Genomic DNA, 22016 nt, shown 5'->3' with positions numbered 1-22016 from the left:
ACAATTCCATGGGCATTGGTACCTATGCCCAAGGTACCAATACCTTATTGCTTGAACAGGGCTCTTGCACTATTTTGGGTGTTTTGACCCCTCCAAGGCCTAGAAGTGACCCCGAACATCTTCGATCACCCACAAAAAGCTTTTTAATGATTGAAGGTGATTTTAAAGTTATCAAGATGATTTTTATCGTATTCTACAATTTTATTTAAATTTTTTTATTAAGTTATCATAAAATTCCAATTTTTCTTAACTTGAATGACATTGATTTAAGTCGATAAACTTCAAACACTTAGTATATGGTTTAGATATGTCCAAACCTTCAAAAAAATTATTAAAAATAACTTTAAAAATGTACTCAAGCTTCTTGAATGGTTGAAATATGTTTTAAAGAATTTTTATTAAGCTTTCAAATGATATTTCTTAAAAGAAAATGTTTGTACAAGTAAAGAAAATGTTTCGAAACATGTCCTAATTATACCGATGGTCGAGACTGAGTATGAGATATTACAAATTAACATAATTATTATTGCTATGAATAAAAATCTATAAATCTAGGATTATTGGTATTTTCAAACATAAGATGATGTTTCTGATCTAGTGAAAGATACTTAAAAACTTGAAAAAACATTTTTTTTTCTTATGGAATGGTAGCTTATTAATTCTTTCCTTGACCAATGAAATGCTGGCATATGTTAAAAGATCTTATAACTAATCATTCTTCACTAGTCTTTATTTTTGAACAATGTCATTATAGATTCCAGTCATATATACTCTTTTTTGACACAATACCTAAAACTTACCTGTAACAGCTCGTTTTTAGTCAAATCAGAACAGTAGTTTCGGGACCACAAATCTGAAGTCAAAATAATAATTTTATTAATATTTTAATGTTTATAGCATGTTATTATAATTGTGTGAAATTTTCGTTAAGAAATTTTATCGTTGAGTGCTCAATTTGATAAAAAGGACTAAATCACGTAAAGTGTAAAATTTGAGTTCTATTAGCTAAAGGTGTCTAATAGCTATAAAATCTTAAATTAGAGGTCCTTATGTTGTAATTATACCATGGTTAATATGAGTGGACATATTTGGACATATTATTAAGTGTTTTAAATGTTATAAATTAAGGTTAAAATTGTAATTTAATAAATTAAACTAAGTAAAATATGGAAAAAGATGTTGTCATCTTCCTAAATGGTTTTTCATACACCAAAAATTGAAGCAAAAACCTTCCATGGGAGATTGCTAATTTGGCTAAGCTAAATTTGGTGCATGGTTAGTATTTTTCAATCCATTTTTAATAATTTTTATGTTTTTGAGATCGTTGCAGCTTAGTCTAGCTAGCCCAGGGATTATTTTGCAAAAATATTAAAAGTCTAAGGTTTTTCCATTGATGAATATTGATGTATTTTGATGTGTAATGGTAGAAAATGCATGATTGTTGTTAGATAAACAACATCTGTTAAGTGATTTTTAGTAAAATGTCCAATTAGGGATTAATTTGTGAAATGTTAAAATTTGGTGTTAAATTGTGAAATAAATGAAAAATATCGGCTTCTATGGACTTAATTGAAATTCCGCTAGCATGGGTTTTGGTTGAATTGCATGAATTTGTGATTTTATGAAATAAGGACTAAATTGTAAAAATGTTAAAATATTAGGGGCAAAAGTGTAAAAGTGCCTTAATGTGTGTTTTGGATTAATCGACTTAATTTACCATTTTTGCATTCGAGGTAAGTTCATATGTAATAAGTATTGTTATATTTGTGTTTTAAATGCTTTAATATTGCACAAATTGTGAACACGAATTTGACGAAGATTCGGCATTGCAAATCCCGGTTGAACCTTAGGAATAGATTAGGATAGGAATGGCATGTCATTAGGGGTTATTATTTTTTTGGGTGCTAGTTCGTACGTCCTACCGGTGGTTGAGTTATCCAACATGTGTTGTGGATTCTAGTCAACTTGTGTGAGCAGCAACACCGTGTAGTTACGTCATGACCATCAGCTTGTGTGAGCAGACCGGTTGATAGCTCAAGAGTGAGCATTATTGAGATAGCTTCGGCTATGTATTGGCACTTCAATGAAGATTTGTTGAGACAGCTTCGGCTATATATATTAACACTTAGGGTGCGAGATTCCCGAGTATCTTATATTATTCCAAATGGTTCAATGGGTATATCGAAAATATGAAATGGTGAAAAATAGATATGTATCAATATAGGTATATACGGAAACTATATATGCATCGAACATATGGAAGAAATGAGTTCATGGTTAGATAGGTGATTTGAATACATGTTAACATTGTGATTAAATATTTTATAGTATGTTATATGCATATTTTGAATGATAATTAAATGGTGAGTTTTGCTTATTATTTTCATATGGACTTACTAAGATTTATATCTTACTTTTTTTATTTTTTCGTGTTTTATAGTGAAAATGAAAGCTAGCTAGGATTCGGGAATCATCGGAGACTTCATCACACTATCCAACTATCACCTTGGTACTTTTGAACTAAAGTATTTTGAGTATATGTCATGTATAAGAGTTTGGTCATTTTGATATATGTGTTGGTAATGAATTTATCCATTTGAATTGGCTTGTAAGTGTCTAAAGTTTGGTTTTGTATATAGCCATGTAACACCCCTATCCCGTATCCGTCGCCGGAATAGGTAAAGGGGCATTACCGGACTTGAAACTCATATCAGAACAGTAAAAATTTTGATTTTTTTTTTTTTTAGAAATAAAGAACATTCCTTTAGATAAATACTAAAGACAGCCAGGGATACAATTTAAACTTCTATAAGTACACATTCAAAAGATGCCATTTTCACATGGCTTATATACATTAACCAAAATATTCTTCTGCCACTAGTCTATTCTACACATGCCATAAAATAACCCAAAACATAACAGTACCAAGCAGTGGATAGTGATAGTGTAACAAGTTCTTGACGATCCCCGAGTCTGTAGCTTCCAAATGAGATCTATAAAACAGAGGAAACAAAGTAAGCGAGTAAGCATTACAATGCTTAGTAAGTTTTAAGCAGTGTCAACAGATAACAATCAAATTATAATATGGTTGTTCGTATTTTTTATTTCACTCTTCCTTTGGGTATATCATCCCTTTACCGAATATGCACATCTCATCATATACAATAGGCAGATAGACTTTCACCTAAAAGTGAGCTCATGTAACATAGATATATTGTATAATTTCACATAACCTTTCACACTGATCTGATGCCACATAATTATAGGAATAATCTCATAGATTGCTCACGTATGCGTCACATAACTACCTTATGATTTAGATCAAATCAAGCTCACATATAGACTCGGAGTACATACCTGTTTAACCTTTCGCATTGAATATATTTATAAGCAATTCTTATTGCGAAGTCTTATAGCTTTAAACTCTACTCGGATTATCGGCGAGACCTTTAGCTCCGATGAAATCTCCACACGAAGCCAGCAGGTCTTAACCCGGATATAGTCACCACATATAGTCCTCGGGTCTTAAATCCCGGATTTACATCACAGAATTTCATGCATATTTATTCACATGTTACAGCATTCACATCGACTATCATATTTGTAATTCATTTGCCTCATCAAATATCTAATAAAACACACCTTCCACAGTTTGTCATTTGGCCACAATATATATATACACTTTCACGTTCATCACATTGGCCATTCGGCCTTATCTCATATATACACATTCACATTCATCACATAAAATCCTGAATCAAAATATAAATTTTCATATATTCACATCACAATTATCCAAATATTTTCATATCCCACATATACTTTCATGTATACACTTTGTCTTGGCTGAATCTACATCTATCATTTTCCAATGAATAATTCAATTTCAAGCCATACTATCATTTCATATTCGAATACTTATAAACTTACAATTTCACAATTTTTAATATCAAAGATCCATCTAACACTCATATATCATTTTATAATGTCACAAATTAGAATTCACGTATGGGTTTAATCAATAGCTTATGAGCAACTAAAACAAGTTTTATCAATGTTTACAACATAATCACAAATTCTCTACAAGCTGTTTTCCTGAGCAACAGTCATTAAATTATTTGTAACTGGAGCTACGAAACTCCAAATGATTTCTCGTTAATTTTCCATGAAAATAGACTCGTATATCTTCTATCCACAAAATTTTCAGAATTTTTGGTTTGGCTAATCAATACCAGATTTTTCTTAAAGTTTCCCCTATTTTACTGCTTGACTATTCTGACTACTCTTCACTAAGAACTGAATTTCTCATTGTACAGAATTCAAAATATGTTTTCGTTTATTTTGTTTGAAACTAGACTCATTAAGGAGTTAAAGCATATAAATCTTATCTTATAATCATTTTTGTACGATTTATAATGATTTTCCAAATAATGAACAGGGGATTTCAGAGCCATTCTGACTCTGTCTCACACAACTTTAAAAAAAAAATCTCATTATTGGCAACCCCTTTACTTACACGATTTCTTTTATACGAAACTAGACGCATAAAGCTTTAATTACATAATCTATTCAGCCTTTAACTCAATTCCCACAATTTATGGTAATTTTTCCAAAACACGCTATTGCTCTTTGTCCCGAAGCAGATTTATACAAATTTACTCTGTAAAGTTCTCATTCACATATTTAAAACATAATATCATATATGCCATCATTTAGAAAAGTTATTGACCTTAACGTATATACTTAATTCATATTCATCCCATTTAAAAACTTAAAACTTACAAAGGAATCAAACTCAAATACTTAAGAACTTACCTCGGAAGTTGTCGAACGATTCTGATTGACTATTCCTTTAGGTAGCTTTTCTCTTATCCGAATTAGACTCCTAAGCTCTTGAGCTTGAATAAACAAATTTAATCTATTACAAACCAATTATACAAACTCATGGCCGAATACAACAAGAAGACTAACTAGATTCTACTAGCCACTCATTGCTCTATTATTAACCTTACTTAATTATAAACACATTCGGCAACTACCTCAACCTTATTTAATACAATTAACACCGAATTCCTCATGTAAAAAGTACCATTACCGAATATCATTTAGTTCACAAGGTCCTAATTTCAAAATTTTGACAAGCTCATACCCATTTCCTACTAATTCCATCATTTTAACACAGGTACGGCAAAGCTAAATTCCATTCTTCCATTAGTTTGCATTTAACTAAATCATGCCTTAATGTTAAGCACATTCGACAATGGTGAAAACATCAATTAACAAACAAACATTATCAACCCATTTTTTTTTATTACACATTTTCTCCAATTTAACACCCCCAAATTATCAAACTTTAACAAGTTTAAAACTCATCTAATGACCATTTATAAACTAAAGCATCAATCATTCAAATTCAACTCATCACAACATGGCCGAATACACATTTCTCCTACTTCCATTCTAAATAAAATTTTATCAAGCTTCCATCTTCATTTAACTATGTACCATTTAGAATTATCAATACTTTACACCCTTTAACAAATTATAATCAATTGCCAAATGCATCTTTGACAATTTAAACCACACAACTCAAATTCTTACAATTTAAGCTTAGAAATTTCTATTCATGTAAATTTTAGCAACATGGAGTCCATTAAACACTCCAAAATTCCATTTGAACAACAATTGTTCAACCTTCTAGCATAATTTCAATCTGGACAGCAAGCATTATTTAACATTCAGACATCAAAGAACGAATTTAATCCTCATCAATTCAATCAATATCAAGTGTCCTAATTTGGACATTGGTAGTCTTAAATAAAACCACAACAAATCAAACGTGAAAATTTTCACAGTTAATATCATAAAGAAAAATTTAGAGAACCAACAAGCTTACCAAGATTTTCCCGCTTCTCCTACCTTCTACCGTCTCTATTTTTCTTTTTGTTGTAGCCCTCTTCTTCTTCTTCGATGGATTACCGAGTTACTTGAAATTTCAGCTACCTAACTAGCTAAAATCATAGTTTTTCCTGCATGCATGCGACACCAAGCCTTCTTCCAATCGGTTTTCCAGCAGAACAAATATGGAAGAAAACTAAAACTCCATTCCCCCTTTTTTTCCAAACGGTAAAGAAAAATAAAGAAAGTGGAAGATGAGACCAGTTTTTATGTTTTATTCATTTCATATTATAAAACCAATTATCATTATTTTACTAATATAAAAACCACAAAGATACAAATTTCCCTTCATCATTGCCGTCCACTAAAATAAAAAGGGTCTAATTGACATGCAAGCCCCACATTTTAGCCATGTTAACAATTGGTCACTTTAAGAAAAAGACTTCTAAAATTTTCCTTTATACAATCAAATCCCAACTAAATAATTTAGCATCCAATTAACTAAATTAGACCACTCAACTTTCACAATAGGTAATTCACATAACAAAAACACTGAAATTAATATTTTACAAAATTTTTGACTAGGTTTTGTGGTCCCGAAACCACTTCCCGACTAGGGTCAATTTAGGACTGTCACAAGCCATGAAAGTTGGGTTAATTTGGTTGGTTTGGTTGTGTATATATATTAGTGCTTATTTCTTGTGTTGTGAAATTGATGATGTATATGTGATGCTTGTGGATAATAGGTATTGTGGATGTCAAATGGTTGCTAATTGAAAATTAGTATGCTTATTTGTTTAGGAAAAATTATGCATGTTTGAAAATGTCCATTTAGTTGAGTTGAGAATGTGAATTTGGTATAAAATGGAATAGCATATTGTTGTATATGTGTGCCTTGTTGTTGTTGGTATTGAAATAGTATAATTTATGCTTGGTTGAGATTATATGAATGCATACATATGCTATGTTTTGGTGTCAATTGGGTTGGTTTAGTTGTGTGCAAGTTTGGGTGGCAAAATGGCTTGGTAAATAGCCTAGTTTTGTCTACACGGGTAGAGACACGGGCGCGTGTCTCAACCGTGTATGACACACGGTCAAGTTACACGACTGTGTGTCCCCTAGTGTTGAATTAAAAATCAAGTCAGTATGCTCCACACGGCCCAGTGCACGGGCATGTAACTTGGCCATGTAGCATAAGTTAGTATACCCTACAGGTTTGGCACGGCCTAGCACAAGGCCTGTGTAACACCCCTAACCCGTATCTATCGCCGGAGTAGGATTATGAGGTGTTACCGATCAATACACATTTTATAGAATACATTTATCAACCATAAAGTATTTGTAACACCCCTTACCCGTACCCGAGACTGGGACAAGGTACGAGGCATTACCAGACACAATACTCAGATATTTTCGAAAAATACAGGTTATAAAATTTCATTCTAATTTAAAAACCGACTAAACAACATCATAGTGTCCCGAATATACACCTACAAGGTCCAAAACATACATTAAAAACGATCCGGGACTAACCCGAGGACTATAGAAAAATTTCTAGGGTTATGCCTTACACGCTCGTGTGGAGGCAAAGCGCATGCTCGTGTGCTTAGAGACACGCCCGTGTGTCCCACTCGTGTTGAATCATTTGGATTTATTTTCCATTTCGAACCTACAGGTATTTTCACATGGAAGCACACGCCCGTGTCCTTGACCCGTGTCCTTCACACGGCCTAGACACGCCCGTGTCCAAAAACCCGAACATTCTGTTTATGACGTCATCATTCATTTTGAGGCACACGGCCAAGGTACACGACCGTGTGCTAAGCCGTGTCCTCTACATGGTTGAGACACATGGCCGTGTCTCTACACGTGTGTTTACTACCATGCAAACTGACCTAAAATTTTAGGTGCAAGGGACACACGACCAGACAACACACCCATGGGGCTGCCCGTGTGTCACACACGGCCTAGACACATGCCCATGTGTCTACCCATGTAGACCTTTTTAAGGCTATTTTCCAAGCCTTTGGTCATCCTCTATCATCCATACACACTTAAAGACTTCAATGGTATTTAACATGGTCTAATCATACTCTTAAACAACCTTAGCATAACCCAATTGCATGTCAACCTCGTCTCATCGATTTAGTACACATGCTAAATTATCCTTTTTGTATTAGGGATTAACATAGCACACTTTACATTTAGGTCATGTTATAACCATTTACCATTATATGCTATATCCACTCTCAAATTATTAGGTTCTATTTCAATCATTCAGTCATGATAAACCTCATTATCATATCTCATGAAACATTTAAACATAGATATGCATTATTGGTAGGTTTACTACCTACATCGATATGAGCCATATCTCATGGCCTTATACAAAAGAATAAGTATACCATTTAGGCCCTTACATTGGCTAGCCAAATGACACATATAACAAAATAACCAAAATCCTATACATGCCATTAAACAAAATGGAAGTATCTATTTACCAAAGCAGGACAAGTCGATAGTGCGTTGATTCTCTAACCGTCTTCCAATTTTCATGAGTCCACGAGCTCTGTAAGACAGGGAAAGGAGAAGGGGTAAGCATTTATATGCTTAGTAAGTCTGGATAACTAAAAAGTAAATTTACCGGTTAATTAGCATACAATCATATTTAGGAAATAATTCCAACAAGCATGAAATAGTTTCATTATCACATGCACTCAATCATCAAGTTAGTCTCATAACGATACATCATATCATTAGTCTTAGATGAGCTCATCAATTCAATATTTCCATTCTTTATTTCTCATGTTAATCCCATTGAATTTCTCAGAAATCTCGATGTATAGTTCAATTACCGTCAAGTCACACAAGTGATCATCTCGAGTATGCACTCCCATGAACCTTACATCTTACGGCGGCGGAATTACCAGTCCAGGCTAAATCCCCCGTAGTAATAACTCATAGAGCAATGTCAGGATTACTATTCTAGGTTAAATTCGCTTTAATGACAATTTCTCTCATAAAACTTGGATTTGAATTGCCATTCTAGGCTAAATTTAGTCCTCAATCGGATTACCCGTCCTGGCTAAATCCTTAATGCACCCATATTCTTCAGGAGGCTTAATCACTCAAGGAACACCTGTCCGGGCTAAATCCTTTCCCATTTTGAGATTATCGGATTACCCGCCTGGGCTAAATCCTTTTCTGCAACACATGTAGGATCTCATGTCATGTAAGCCATAATTTATCCATCGGATTCCCCTTTTTATTTCAACCGGGACATTTATCATCTTTTCAATTACACTACCACATTTCATGGTTTATCATGCAATGAATATCTAAATTTCCATACATTCAAGAACATGCATATTTAAGTATATTTAGAGTTTACTTCGAGTTATACAAACTTACCTGGTAATTGTTTCGGTTTCGTAGTTCGGTTATTTCGAAACCTTTCGTTTTCCACGGTCGACGTCCAGAATTGATTCCTCGGGGTCTATATCAATAAAATTTGATTATTAATACATCACATTTTTTATTTTAGGATTTAAAACTCACCCTTGAGCAAAATGACCAGTTTGCCCCTAACCTTTCACACTTTTACAATTTAGTCCTAAAGCTTGTATAATGAAATGCATGAAATATATAAGTTACCCAAGCCTAGCCGAATATTTTTCTTGCCTATAGCAGCCCACATTTTCTTTCATTTCACATTTTTCTACCCATTTTCACAACTTTTACAAAATGGTCCCTTAAGCCATTTCCATGAAAAACTACTTAGTAAGAGTTGTTTACTATCCTTTAAACTTTCATATTCCTCTATAAATCATCAAAACACAAACACCTCATGCATGGGTAAATTTTTGAACGTGAACCCTAGCTTGAAATATGGGTAGAAATAGAGAGAGCATGTTACGAGGATCTAAAAAATATGAAGAACGTTAAAAACGGGGCTTGAGAGCACTTACTATTGAGCTTGAAAATGTTGAAAACCCTAGCTATGGAGACCCTTGGAATTTCGGCAGCATGGAAAAGTAAATGAGCTGATTTTAGCTTGATTTTTTCCTTTTTATTTAGTTTATTACCAAATGACCAAAATGTCCTCCCTTACTAAACTTCCAAAATTTTGCCATGCATGCCCATTTTTGTCCAAATAAATTTCATACAAATTGCTTCTAGAATCCAAGTTTTGCAATTTATTCAATTTGGTCCCTAATTTCCAATTGGACACCTTACACATAGAATTTCTTCATGAAACTTTAACACATGCTTACTTTCATATCCTAGACCTCTTAATGATCATAAGTTAATTATATTAACGTCAGATTTGTGGTCCCAAAACCACTATTCTGATTAAGCCCTAATTCGAGATGTTACAGTATTCATTCTCATAAATCATTCAATACAATCAATTTGTCCCTTACAATGGCCTACGAGGCCTTAAACATGCTTTAGAAGTGGTTCAGGAGTAAACCGATATCATAAGAAAATTTTGGAATCTTAATAAAATTTCAACCATATAGGGGTCACACGCCCGTATGAATAGGCCGTGTACCTCACACGGCTTTAGACACGCCCGTGTCATAGGCCGTGTGGAAATAGAGCATACATACTGACTTGCATCACACGGTCAAAGACATGCCCCTGTGCTAGAACGTGTGAAAACTGGAGAGTATACTAACTTATGCAACATGGCCAAGTCACACACCCGTGTGCTTAACCGTGTTGCTAGGCCGTGTGGCAATTAGAGGGTATACTGACTTGTACCACACGGCCAGTCACATGCCCGTGTGTGAGACCGTGTGGAGCATACTGACTTCATTTTAATAACTACACCAGGGGAAACACAGCCGTGTAACATGACCGTGTGTCACACACAGCTGAGACACACGCCCGTGTCTCTGCCTGTGTGGATAAAAATAGGCTATTTGCAAGGCCAATTTGCCACCCCTTTTCATGCACACCTAAACAATCAAAATGGTACCATTTCATCATTTAATTAGGCAGGCAAAAACATCAACCAAAATGCACAATTCATATCACTATAATCTCATCTATACCAAAACTCAATTTACTATCATTGACTTAGTCAATTACATGCCAAAACAATACCAAACAACATGAATCAATTAGATGCCAAAACAATACCAAACAATATGGATCATTTACCATAATTCAAATAACCATTTGAACAACTATGAAACCTTAACCTCATTCATACAAAACATATCAAAATAAGCCATTACTCATGGCTATATACTTACATAGCAAACCATGTACAATTACAAGCCATTTCTAATAGCCAAACACACATCAATATTAACATCAATTACAAGCCAATTCTCATGCCTATAATCACAACCAAAATACCACATCTAGCCTACACATGCCATATACCAAAGATATTTAACTCAAAAGTACCAACTTAGATGTTTGATAGTGCGATGATGTAACACCCCTAACCTGTATCCATCGCTAGAAAAGGGTTACAAGGCATTACCGAATAACACATCCCATTCACATACATTTATACATTCATTATCAAAAACCATTTGCAAACATTCATATTGTCCCTTATAAGGCTCTATGAGACCTTAAAACATGCCTAAGAATGGTTCGGGACTAAACTGATCACATATAAAAAATTTCAAACTGTTAGAAAAAATTTACATTCCTAGATCACACGCTCGTGTAAGCAGGCCGTGTGCCTCACACGGCTACTAGACATGCCCGTATGCCTTGGTCGTGGTCAAAACTGACTTGGGTCACATGGCTAACCACACGCCCGTATGTCTAACCCGTGTACCGTTCGAAATAGCCACACACGCCCATGTGCCAAGGCTGTGTGCCTCACATGGCCACCAGACATGCCCATGTGTGTAGGCCCTGCTCAAGACTAACTTAAAATTGTAGGACTACCCCAGCGGACACATGGCCGTATAACATAGTCGTGTGTCACACACAGCCGAGACACACGCCCGTGTCTCTGCCTGTGTGGACAAAAATAGGCCATTTGAAAAGTCAATTTGCCACCCTACAATCATGCATATAAATCAACCTATTTGGTACCATTTCAAGTCATTTATAAGCAACAAAAACCCACCAAAACATATACATAACATACCATAGATAATCAACCATTTCAACTAATCATTTCCATATTCAAATTATACCAAATCATTATGCCAAAATCATCGCAATTTACCATTTCTCAAACATTGATAACTAACTAAAACAACATCCATTTAACTATACCTATCACTATGGCAAACATACCAAAACAAGCCAACATATAAAGGCATTATTTGCATCACATAGATCATTTTTCAAGAACTTAACTTAAGCCAATTTAATTGGCTAAAACATATCAACATCTACACCATTAACAAGCCAAATCACATGGCTAACATCATAGTTCAAAACATACCAAAATGACACTAGCCTATACATGCCATATACCATATATACAAGCCTCAAAAGTACCAACAAATGATCGATAGTGTGACGATGCTCTTGACAATTCCCGGGTTCAAGCTAGCTTTGATTATCTATAAAACATAGACAAATAACACACATTAAGCTTCATAGTTTAGTAAGTTCGTAATTAAGCAATTCAATTCATCAGATAAATATAATTCAATCTTATAAACATTACCAAAACAATATCTCATTAACACAAACCTTCCTATCATGTCTCAAAACATGATTCATTAACATCTTATTGATCTTTCTCAACACAATGCTCAAATAAGTTTCGTACATACCTGTACCACCCCATACTAATCTCTTCCTTAAACAAGTTATTCTTTTATTCGTTGTACCATTAGGGATAGAAATCGGTCACTCACGAATCACAAACAATAAGTACCTATACCATGGCCCATAGCCAAATCAAGGTAACTTATCCCGGAGTACCTATACCATGGCCTGTAGCCAAATCTAGGTAACTCCTCTCAAAATACGTATATCATGGCCCGTAGCCAAATCAAGGTATTATTCACACCCGAAGTGCCGATATCATCGCCTGAAGCCAGTGCATTAACTTAATGACATTACATTATTATCATCACTATACTTAAAGTTTAGCCAAGAAGTTTCGCTTGTCGATTTCATCGTTGAACACTTCCGTATAGTATTATTCACAATTCAAACATTATCCGCAATCTCATAAACACATTTGATGCAATAACAAAGCATATAACATTCATTTATAATGAAATGATCACCTACGAACTTACCTTAGGTATGAAAAAGGCGAAATGAATCAATTACTCGATTATCTTGCCTTTCCCCCGATCTAATTCTGGATTCCTCTTTTCTTGATCTATATGTATTCAAAATTAACTCATTTAATCACTTATTCTCTCAATTTCATCCAAAAACACATATTTAAGCCAATTTACACTTTGGCCCTTAACTTTCACATTTCTTACAAATTAGTCCCTATTTCATAAATACACAAAATTCAATATAGCCCATGCTTAGCCGAAGTTTCTATATCTCCCTAGCAGCCTATATCTTTCATTTATTTCACATTTCAACCCTTCAATTTAATCCCTATTTGACATTTTTGTCAAAAATTACTTTACAAAACATTAAAATCTATCATTAAACTTTCATATTTCATCATCAAACATCCAAAAACTCAAGCACTCATCAATGGCACTTCACAAAATCTTCAACAAATTTGAAAATTAAGATACGGGCTAGCTAGAACACAAAGCAACGATCACAAAAACATAGAAATCATCAAAAACTGAGCAAAATCCATACCTTAATTAAGCTTTGCAAGTGCCAAATGAAAACCTAATATTTTGGCTCTTTTCTTTCTAATTTTTGGTTGAAAAACAAATAAAGATGAACATCTTTTCATCTTTTATTTTATTTATGTTTCATTAATTAACATTTTACATAATTAACCTTAATTAAAAACCATTATAAACATTCATTTAATGCCTATATATGTCAATTTCCACTATCAATGGTTTAATAACAACCTAAGGACCTTTGGTTTAAATAGCCATAGCATTTAAGCATTTTTAACATATAGCAGGTCACTTTTGCATTTTACGCGATTAAGTCCTTTTATAAAATCGAGCACACAGACGATAAAATTTTCACACGAAATTTCACACATATCTTATCACATGTCGTAAACACATAAAATACTATTAAAATAATTTTCTAACCCCAGATTTATGGTTCTGAAACCACTGTTCCGACTACGGTCTAAACTGGGTTGTTACAGATGATGTTCCCGATGACTTCTGGATCCGAGCTAGCCTTGATTCATTATAAAACATAGAAAAATAATACGAAGTAAGCTTCATAGCTTAGTAAGCTCGTATGTAAATAATTTAATTCATTGAATAAATGTAAATCAACCAATTTCACATTAATTACAAACCTTTCTCATGTTTTAAACATGATTAAATACCATCTTATTGAACCTTCTCTATTTAATACTCGAATAAGTTCTATACATACCTGTATCACCTCGTACTAACCTCTTTCTCAACCACATCATTCATTTATCCGTTGAACCAATCGGAATAGAAATTGGATACTCAATAGTCTCATTTGATAAGTACCTATACCATGGCCCGTAGCCAAATCAAGGAAATTTATCCGAAAAACTATTTTCATGGCCCTAAGTCAAAACATCCGATATGCATAGCCCGAAGCCAAATCGGTACAACTCGCACCCGAAGTGCTAATATCATGGCCCGTAGCCAACTCATCCAATATGCATGGCCCGAAGCTAAATCTGTATATCATCTTATAACATGTCACAAGTATCCAAATCTATTCCTAAAGTTCAACCAGGATTTTTATCTTGTTAATTCCATCTTCGAATAATTCCGTAGAGTCGTATTTACAATTCATACATTAATAAAAATCTCATAATCACAATTTAGGCAATATCAAAGCATTTAACATACATTTATAATGAAATCGTCACATACGAACTTACCTCGAGTATGAAAACGGCGAAATGAGTCAATTACTTGATAATCTTGCCTTTCCCCCGATCTAATTTCGGATTCCTTTTTTCTTAATCTAAATATATTGAAAATTAACTTCTTTAATCAATCACTCATTCAATTTAGTCCAAAACATACATTTAGGCCTATTTCCACTTTAGTCCCTAAACTTTTACACTTTAACAATTTAGTCCCTATTTCACAAATACACAAAATTTACATATTTTCAATAAACCAAGCTTGGATGAATTTCATATAAGTCCTTAACAGCCCAAAACTTTCATTTATTTCACAGTTTAACCACACAATTTGCACCTTTCACAAATTAATCCCTATTACGCATTTTCATCAAAAATCACTTAACAAAACATGTAAAACTATCATCAACCTTTCATATTTCAACATTAAACATCAAAGAACTCATAGATTCAACAATGGAAACTCTCAAAATCTTTAACAGTTTCAAAATCTAAGGTATGGGCTAGCTAGATTGAGCTGCAACGATTACAAAAATATAGAAATCATCAAAAACTAAGCTAAAATGGACTTACAATTGAGCTAAGCAATGACTGGACCCTTCAAACCCTACAATGGTGTTCTTTCCTCTTGAATTTCGGCACTTGAAGAAGATGAAAGAAAATTAAGTTTGTTTGTTTTATTTATTATCATATTAATAACCAAATTACCTAAATAAACTTTAATAAAACATTTAAAAACACTTAATCATATGTCCATATAAGTCTACTAATGTTTCAAATGGTTTAATTACCATTTAAGGCCATCATATTTAAAAGCCAAAGCTATTTGACACCTTTAACAAGTAGAATACAACTTTTGCATTTTACGCAATTTAATCCTTTTTCTCAAATTAAGCAATTAAACGATAAAATTGGCTCACGAAATTTTTACACGTACATGCTATCATGCTGTAAACACCAAAAATAATATTAAAATAATTTTCCAACATCGGATTTGTGGTTCCAAAACCACTGTTCTGATTTAGCTAAAACCAGGTTGTTACAGCCTGGTACACTAGCGTGTGTGGCCATATCTTAGGGCACACGGGCTAGCCATACGGGCATGTGTGTTGGCCGTGTGACCAAGTCAGAGAGTTACACGGGGTAGGACATGGGCTGGAACACGGCCATGTGCTTTCATTTCGAATGTCTACACGACCTGTGACACGGGCATGTCTTTGGCCGTATGAGACACACGTCCGGGCCACACAGGCGCGTGTCCCCTGTATTTTTGAAAATTTTCTAAGTGTTTCAAAAATTTCTTGAGCTATCGGTTTAGTCCCGAACCACTTCTAAAGTATGTTTAGGGTCTCGTAGGCTCGTATTAGGGACAATGTGATTGAGTTTGAATGATGATTGCATGAAATTTGAAAATGTATGTGAAATGAATGTTTAATTGTTTTATAAGTTTGGTAATGCTCCGTAACCATATTCCGACGTTGAATACGGGTGAGGGTTGTTACATTACCCACGCCGTCCTGCATTGACAATAATACTCATGCCAATCGACCATTTTTCACTAATTTTAAATTTATGTAACATACACATATTCCGAAATATATAGATATAAATATATATAAAAGGGCATAATAATTGTTTAGGGCTTGAAGGCGTATGTGTTGTACAGTGATTGAATTTAGAATTGATGTTACCTAAAGGGTTGATATCAAGGTCTTTACCATTTCACTCAAGATATAGTTGACAGTTTAAATTTATTTTTAAATATGTGAAATGTGGGATATACTGCTCTTCTCCCTCCCCGTATGAAATTATATCCTATTAATCAATATTTTATTTATTTCATTATAGTTGTTTATTTTAAAATAAATATTTTTGGTAGATCTTTTAGCAATTTTAAAATGTGTTTGTTTCGTCAAAAATGATTTATCGAAAATAATTTTAATATTTTTTATGTTTATTTTATGAAAATAATTTAGTCAATAAAAATAACTTACTAATTAACGAAAAATAATCCATATTTTCTAAAAGTTAGACTTCTTATTTTGAAGAGCATGAATCATTTAAAAAAACTTATAAATAACTTGATTTTTATATAAAATCTAATTTGAATAAAGTTGAATATTATTAGAATAAACTTTTATTTTGAAATTTTAATATATCTAAAGAAATAAAATATTATAATTTTCAATATTATTAAACATACATATTTATATTTAATAATATTCTAATAAAATTATTTAAAATTATTTAAAATTATAATTATAATTTTAATAATAAATTTTAACATTAAAAATAATTTTAAATTTAAATATATACTTAATATTTTATATTAATATTTTAATAATATATACTAAAATTTATAAATATTTAATAGGAAATATTTTTTAGATTATAATAAATTTTTAAACTATAAAATGCATATTATAATTTAAATTCCAATTAGCTTTATGCATCATTTCGAGCTCCAATGCATTGTTATCCATTTATTTATATAATAATAACTTCATTTTTTTTTGTAATCACATGTGTGAGTTTAACATCAATTCAATTCGGGTTGAAGTGAAATTCAAATAAAATATTCCCAACAATGAGAACTACGAGAGTCAAGCTTAGTCCAAATATTTGGAAGGAAGAACTCTACTTTTACTTCTCTAACCACCTATTGGTACTTCAAATTAAATTTTAATTAGACATTAATTATTATTAAATGTATACGAGATATTAGTTATTATAAAATATTATCTTATTATAAAATAAATTTATGCTGTCAAATAGAAATATTTCTATAATATTTTGTAACAAATATGATTTATGTTATATTTATTTCATTGAAAATTACTTAAAATCTTTTTACCAAGCATGGAAGTTAGGTGAGATAGTAAGAGTCTCTCCTACCTTAACCAGTGGTCGAGGGTTTGATCTTCGCTCTGGGTATGGAGCAACTTTAAAACTTGTGACCAGCATTTATCCCCGTAATGGACCTATAGAATGTGGAAGATTGGTTACAAGACTAGCTCGAGTGGATGCCTTAAGAAATGAAAAAAATACATTTATTAAAAGCATAAAATATTTTAAGTAAAATTATTCAAACATGAGAAGATATTAAAATTTTTAAAAAAGTAATATATTTTTTAGAAATAATTTTTAAGGAAAGAAACAAAAATAATTAATTAATTTGGACGGGCTGTCCTGTGATGGACCCATAAAATACATTAAGCTTTGAGTCAGAGTTATTATATTCGGGTCAGCAGCCCAAAATTTGTTAACCATCGGCCCTTTTCCTAATAAAATAGAATATAAATAATCCATACTTCTCAAAACCCTAGCGCTCCTCCCGTTCTTCATTCTACTCCATCTTCACTCCCCCACGTCCCCCAAACCCTACAAAATGGCCGCCGCCGCGCGCCCTCTTGTCTCCGTCCAAACCATAGAGTCTGACATGGCTACTGATGCCACCCCAACCGTTCCTCTCGCTGATGTGATGAAAGCCTCGATTCGACCCGACATCGTCACCTTCGTCCACGACAATATATCCAAAAACAGCCGTCAACCCTATGCCGTCTCCAAACGCGCTGGTCACCAAACTTCAGCTGAATCCTGGGGTACCGGTCGTGCCGTCTCGCGTATCCCTCGTGTTCCTGGTGGGGGTACTCACCGTGCAGGCCAAGGTGCTTTCGGAAACATGTGTCGCGGTGGACGCATGTTTGCTCCTACCAAGATCTGGCGCCGCTGGCACCGGAAAATCAATGTTAACCAGAAGCGTTACGCCGTTGCTTCCGCCATCGCCGCCTCCGCTGTTCCTTCCCTCGTCATGGCACGTGGCCACCGCATTGAGGCTGTACCGGAGATGCCGCTGGTCATTTCTGATGCTGTTGAGAGCGTTGAGAAAACCTCGGGTGCAATCAAGGTTTTGAAACAGATCGGAGCATATCCTGATGTTGAAAAGGCTAAGGACAGCCAAGGAATCCGACCCGGAAAAGGAAAAATGAGGAATCGGAGGTACATTTCCCGTAAAGGTCCTTTGATTGTTTACGGGACTGAGGGAGCTAAGCTTATTAAAGCCTTCCGTAACATTCCTGGAGTGGAGGTTGCCAACGTGGAGAGGCTTAATCTGTTGAAACTGGCACCTGGTGGTCACCTTGGAAGGTTCATTATTTGGACCAAATCGGCTTACGAGAAGCTGGACACAATTTACGGGTCATTTGATAAGCCTTCTGAGAAGAAGAAAGGGTACGTACTGCCTCGATCTAAGATGGTGAACGCTGATCTGGGTAGGATTATCAACTCTGATGAGGTGCAGTCGGTTGTGAAGCCCATTAAGAAGGAGATCAAGAGGGCACCTTTGAAGAAGAACCCACTCAAGAACTTGAATGCTATGCTGAAGTTGAACCCATATGCGAAGACTGCTAGGAGGATGTCTCTTTTAGCCGAGGCACAACGTGTTAAAGCTAAGGAGGAGAAGCTTGACAAGAAGAGGAAGCCCATTTCTAAGGTATATCAAGTTCGTTTTGGTTTTGAATGTTTCCTGAATGATGATAATTGTGTAATGGCTTTGTATGTTTGGCTTCTTAAATTATATGTTTTTGCTTATTACTGCTTCATAATTGTTCCATTAATTGCAATGAATATCGTGGTTGTGCTTATGAGAGTACTCTGTTTTGGTGTAGGCCTCCTAGAAATAGTGTATATAGTTTATTGTACACGTTTCGTTTGTTGAGATATTACCTTTATTGGATGTTGCTTCTTTATACCATACTCGGTTTGCTTGACTAACATTTGGCAGATATTACACTTGTATGAGATATTACACTATCTGGTTTAAGTTTAAACAATTTGTTAAAGTGCATCAGTCAAGTTCTATACTTTATAAGTTTTTATGCATTGATGATTTTATCATTTGTTGATAATTAATTTGGGCATAAAATTACTTGGAATGGCTTTTGTTTTTGCTGCTCTGTGCCTATTGTGATCATTTGTGCTATTCAAATTATACTTGTTTCATTTATTTTTCAATTCTTTCTCAGGCTGGATATATTATCTTATCAATCTTTATATCTGGCATGCCATTGAATGTTTGTTCATGTTTAAGAACTCCTAGTTGTATTATAGATTCTAGCTGTCTTGTTATTTTGTATCGTAATTCTAAGAATCCCTTGTTTTTTTTTTTTTTTGAATGCTATCTTGTGGACGATTCAGGAGGAGGCAACAGCAATCAAGTCAGCAGGCAAAGCATGGTATCAGACTATGATCTCCGACAGTGATTACACAGAGTTTGAGAACTTCTCTAAGTGGTTGGGTGTGTCTCAGTAATTTTGGTTTTTGATTTAGATATTTGTTGCAGACAATGTTGTCAACTTTGTTATGGTGTTGTCTTTTTAGTTATTTTGATGTTTTGAGTTGTGGGTGGAAGGAAAATTAGTGAAATATCATGCTCTAATACGCTTCTGTTTTGTCCTCCTCCCCTGTTTTCGCATTCTATGGCTAGTGGAATAGTTTCTATAATATGAGAACAAGAAATTAATCAGTTTACAAGTCTCGTTTGTCATTTTGATATTGAAATGCTTGTTTTGCTTTGGTCTATCCTGTTAACTGGGATCCTGAATAAAGTTTTGATTCATTTCTCATTTTCCTTTTGCTTTGGGGATTAAAAAGTAGACATATTTGACCGTGCATAGGCCTCTTTTTGGTATATGTACGAGGGAAGCCCTTGTACTTGGGTCAAATTGCATTTTGGCCTAGCTTTTATTCCTTTTGAAATGTTCAAATTAGCCTTTTAATTAAAATTTAAATTTTATCCTGGAACATGAAATTATTCTTTTTGATAAACTAAAGAATTGGTCACCTAACTCTGCCTTTTGTTCTTTTTTGGTCTTCAAGCTATTATATTTTTTCAATTTAGTCTTAAAATATTTAAATTTTTGAAATTAAAATATTTTAGTTAATCAGTTCTGATTAAGGTTGTTTTCATAAAAATATCAAAGAAATACTTGTATTTAGGGGCTGATTGCATTTGTGCCTTTCTATTGAAAAAATAGCAATGTAGTTTTATGTTTCAAAAGGTGTAAAGTAGCTTAAATGATGATGTGGTGTATTAATTTAAATGATTAATTATTAATTTGATGTTCAAATTATAGCTAAAATACCCTTTTGATTTTTTTTAAAGTTTTATCAACAATAATTTTAAAATATTAATCATTAAAATTATTAAATTAGTAAAAGCAAAAGTAGATCCGATGCTGAATCAGATTCAGCAGCAACAGCAATGGCTAGACGAGCATCACGACTTATTCTGTCTTTTGCTTTCCAGGATTTCTCCTGACAAACCCCTAATTTCCCCACTTCTCCCTCTTCCTCATCTTCTCATCTTTTGACTCGGTCACAATCTTTCTCGGCAGCTCCGGCGTCTAAACCGGCGGTTTTTGTAGACAAGAACACTCGCGTCATTTGCCAAGGGATCACCGGAAAGAATGGCACTTTACACAATGAACAAGCCATAGAACATGGCACTAAGAAGGTAACTTTAAAAGTTCCTTCAAAAGTTCACCTTTTTAAAAAAATTAATGGATGTTTTTGGTTTTTTTTTCCCTGTATTTTTTAATGGGACTCTTTTATTCCCTAAATAATATGGGTTATTGAGAAAATCACGGAAAGTAGGACCTTTATAAAATTTGTTTATATATGCCAGAGAAGTTTGTTTTAGTTTTGTATACTTGAAATGATCCAATGTTACTTATTGGTCATATATTTCTAATAATTTATATTTAAAATTAAATATTTTTAAAAATATATTAGAATTGTTGTTTAGAAAAATTTAAAAAGTACAAATCCTTCAAACTTTTTCAAAAAAGGCAATTAATTTTTTTTTGCACTGAATTGAGTATTTGAGCTTTTAAAATGCATCAAAAAGCCCTTCAAATTTTTTCAAAAAAAGTAATTAAGCCCTTTTTTTTTTGGCACTCAATTGGGTACTTAAATTGTTAAAATGCATTAAAAAGGTCATTTGCTTGTTAACTTATTTTTTGGTGAAAAAAAACATACAACTCAAAATTAAAACACTAAACAAAAGACATCTGAGCGGACTCCTTCATCAACCATAAACCAGTTCTTCTATCCCATACTACCTTCGGGATCTTGTCTGCAAATTTATTGTCTTTTC

At 33.6% G+C, this 22016-nt stretch overlaps 1 protein-coding gene across 1 annotated transcript; it reads left to right on the top strand.

Annotated features, from left to right (window-relative positions):
• Positions 1-18103: 18103 nt before the first annotated feature.
• LOC108489309 (60S ribosomal protein L4) lies at positions 18104-20392 on the top strand. The gene is made up of 2 exons (XM_017793757.2): positions 18104-19352; positions 20057-20392. The coding sequence occupies exons 1-2, from the start codon at positions 18249-18251 to the stop codon at positions 20168-20170; spliced, it is 1218 nt and encodes a 405-aa protein (XP_017649246.1). The 5' UTR covers positions 18104-18248; the 3' UTR covers positions 20171-20392.
• The last annotated feature ends 1624 nt before the right edge of the window (positions 20393-22016 follow it).

Source organism: Gossypium arboreum, chromosome 4, assembly GCF_025698485.1.
Source record: "Gossypium arboreum isolate Shixiya-1 chromosome 4, ASM2569848v2, whole genome shotgun sequence".
NCBI classification, from domain to species: domain Eukaryota; kingdom Viridiplantae; phylum Streptophyta; class Magnoliopsida; order Malvales; family Malvaceae; genus Gossypium; species Gossypium arboreum.
This window is presented reverse-complemented; position numbering and strand designations above follow the sequence as displayed.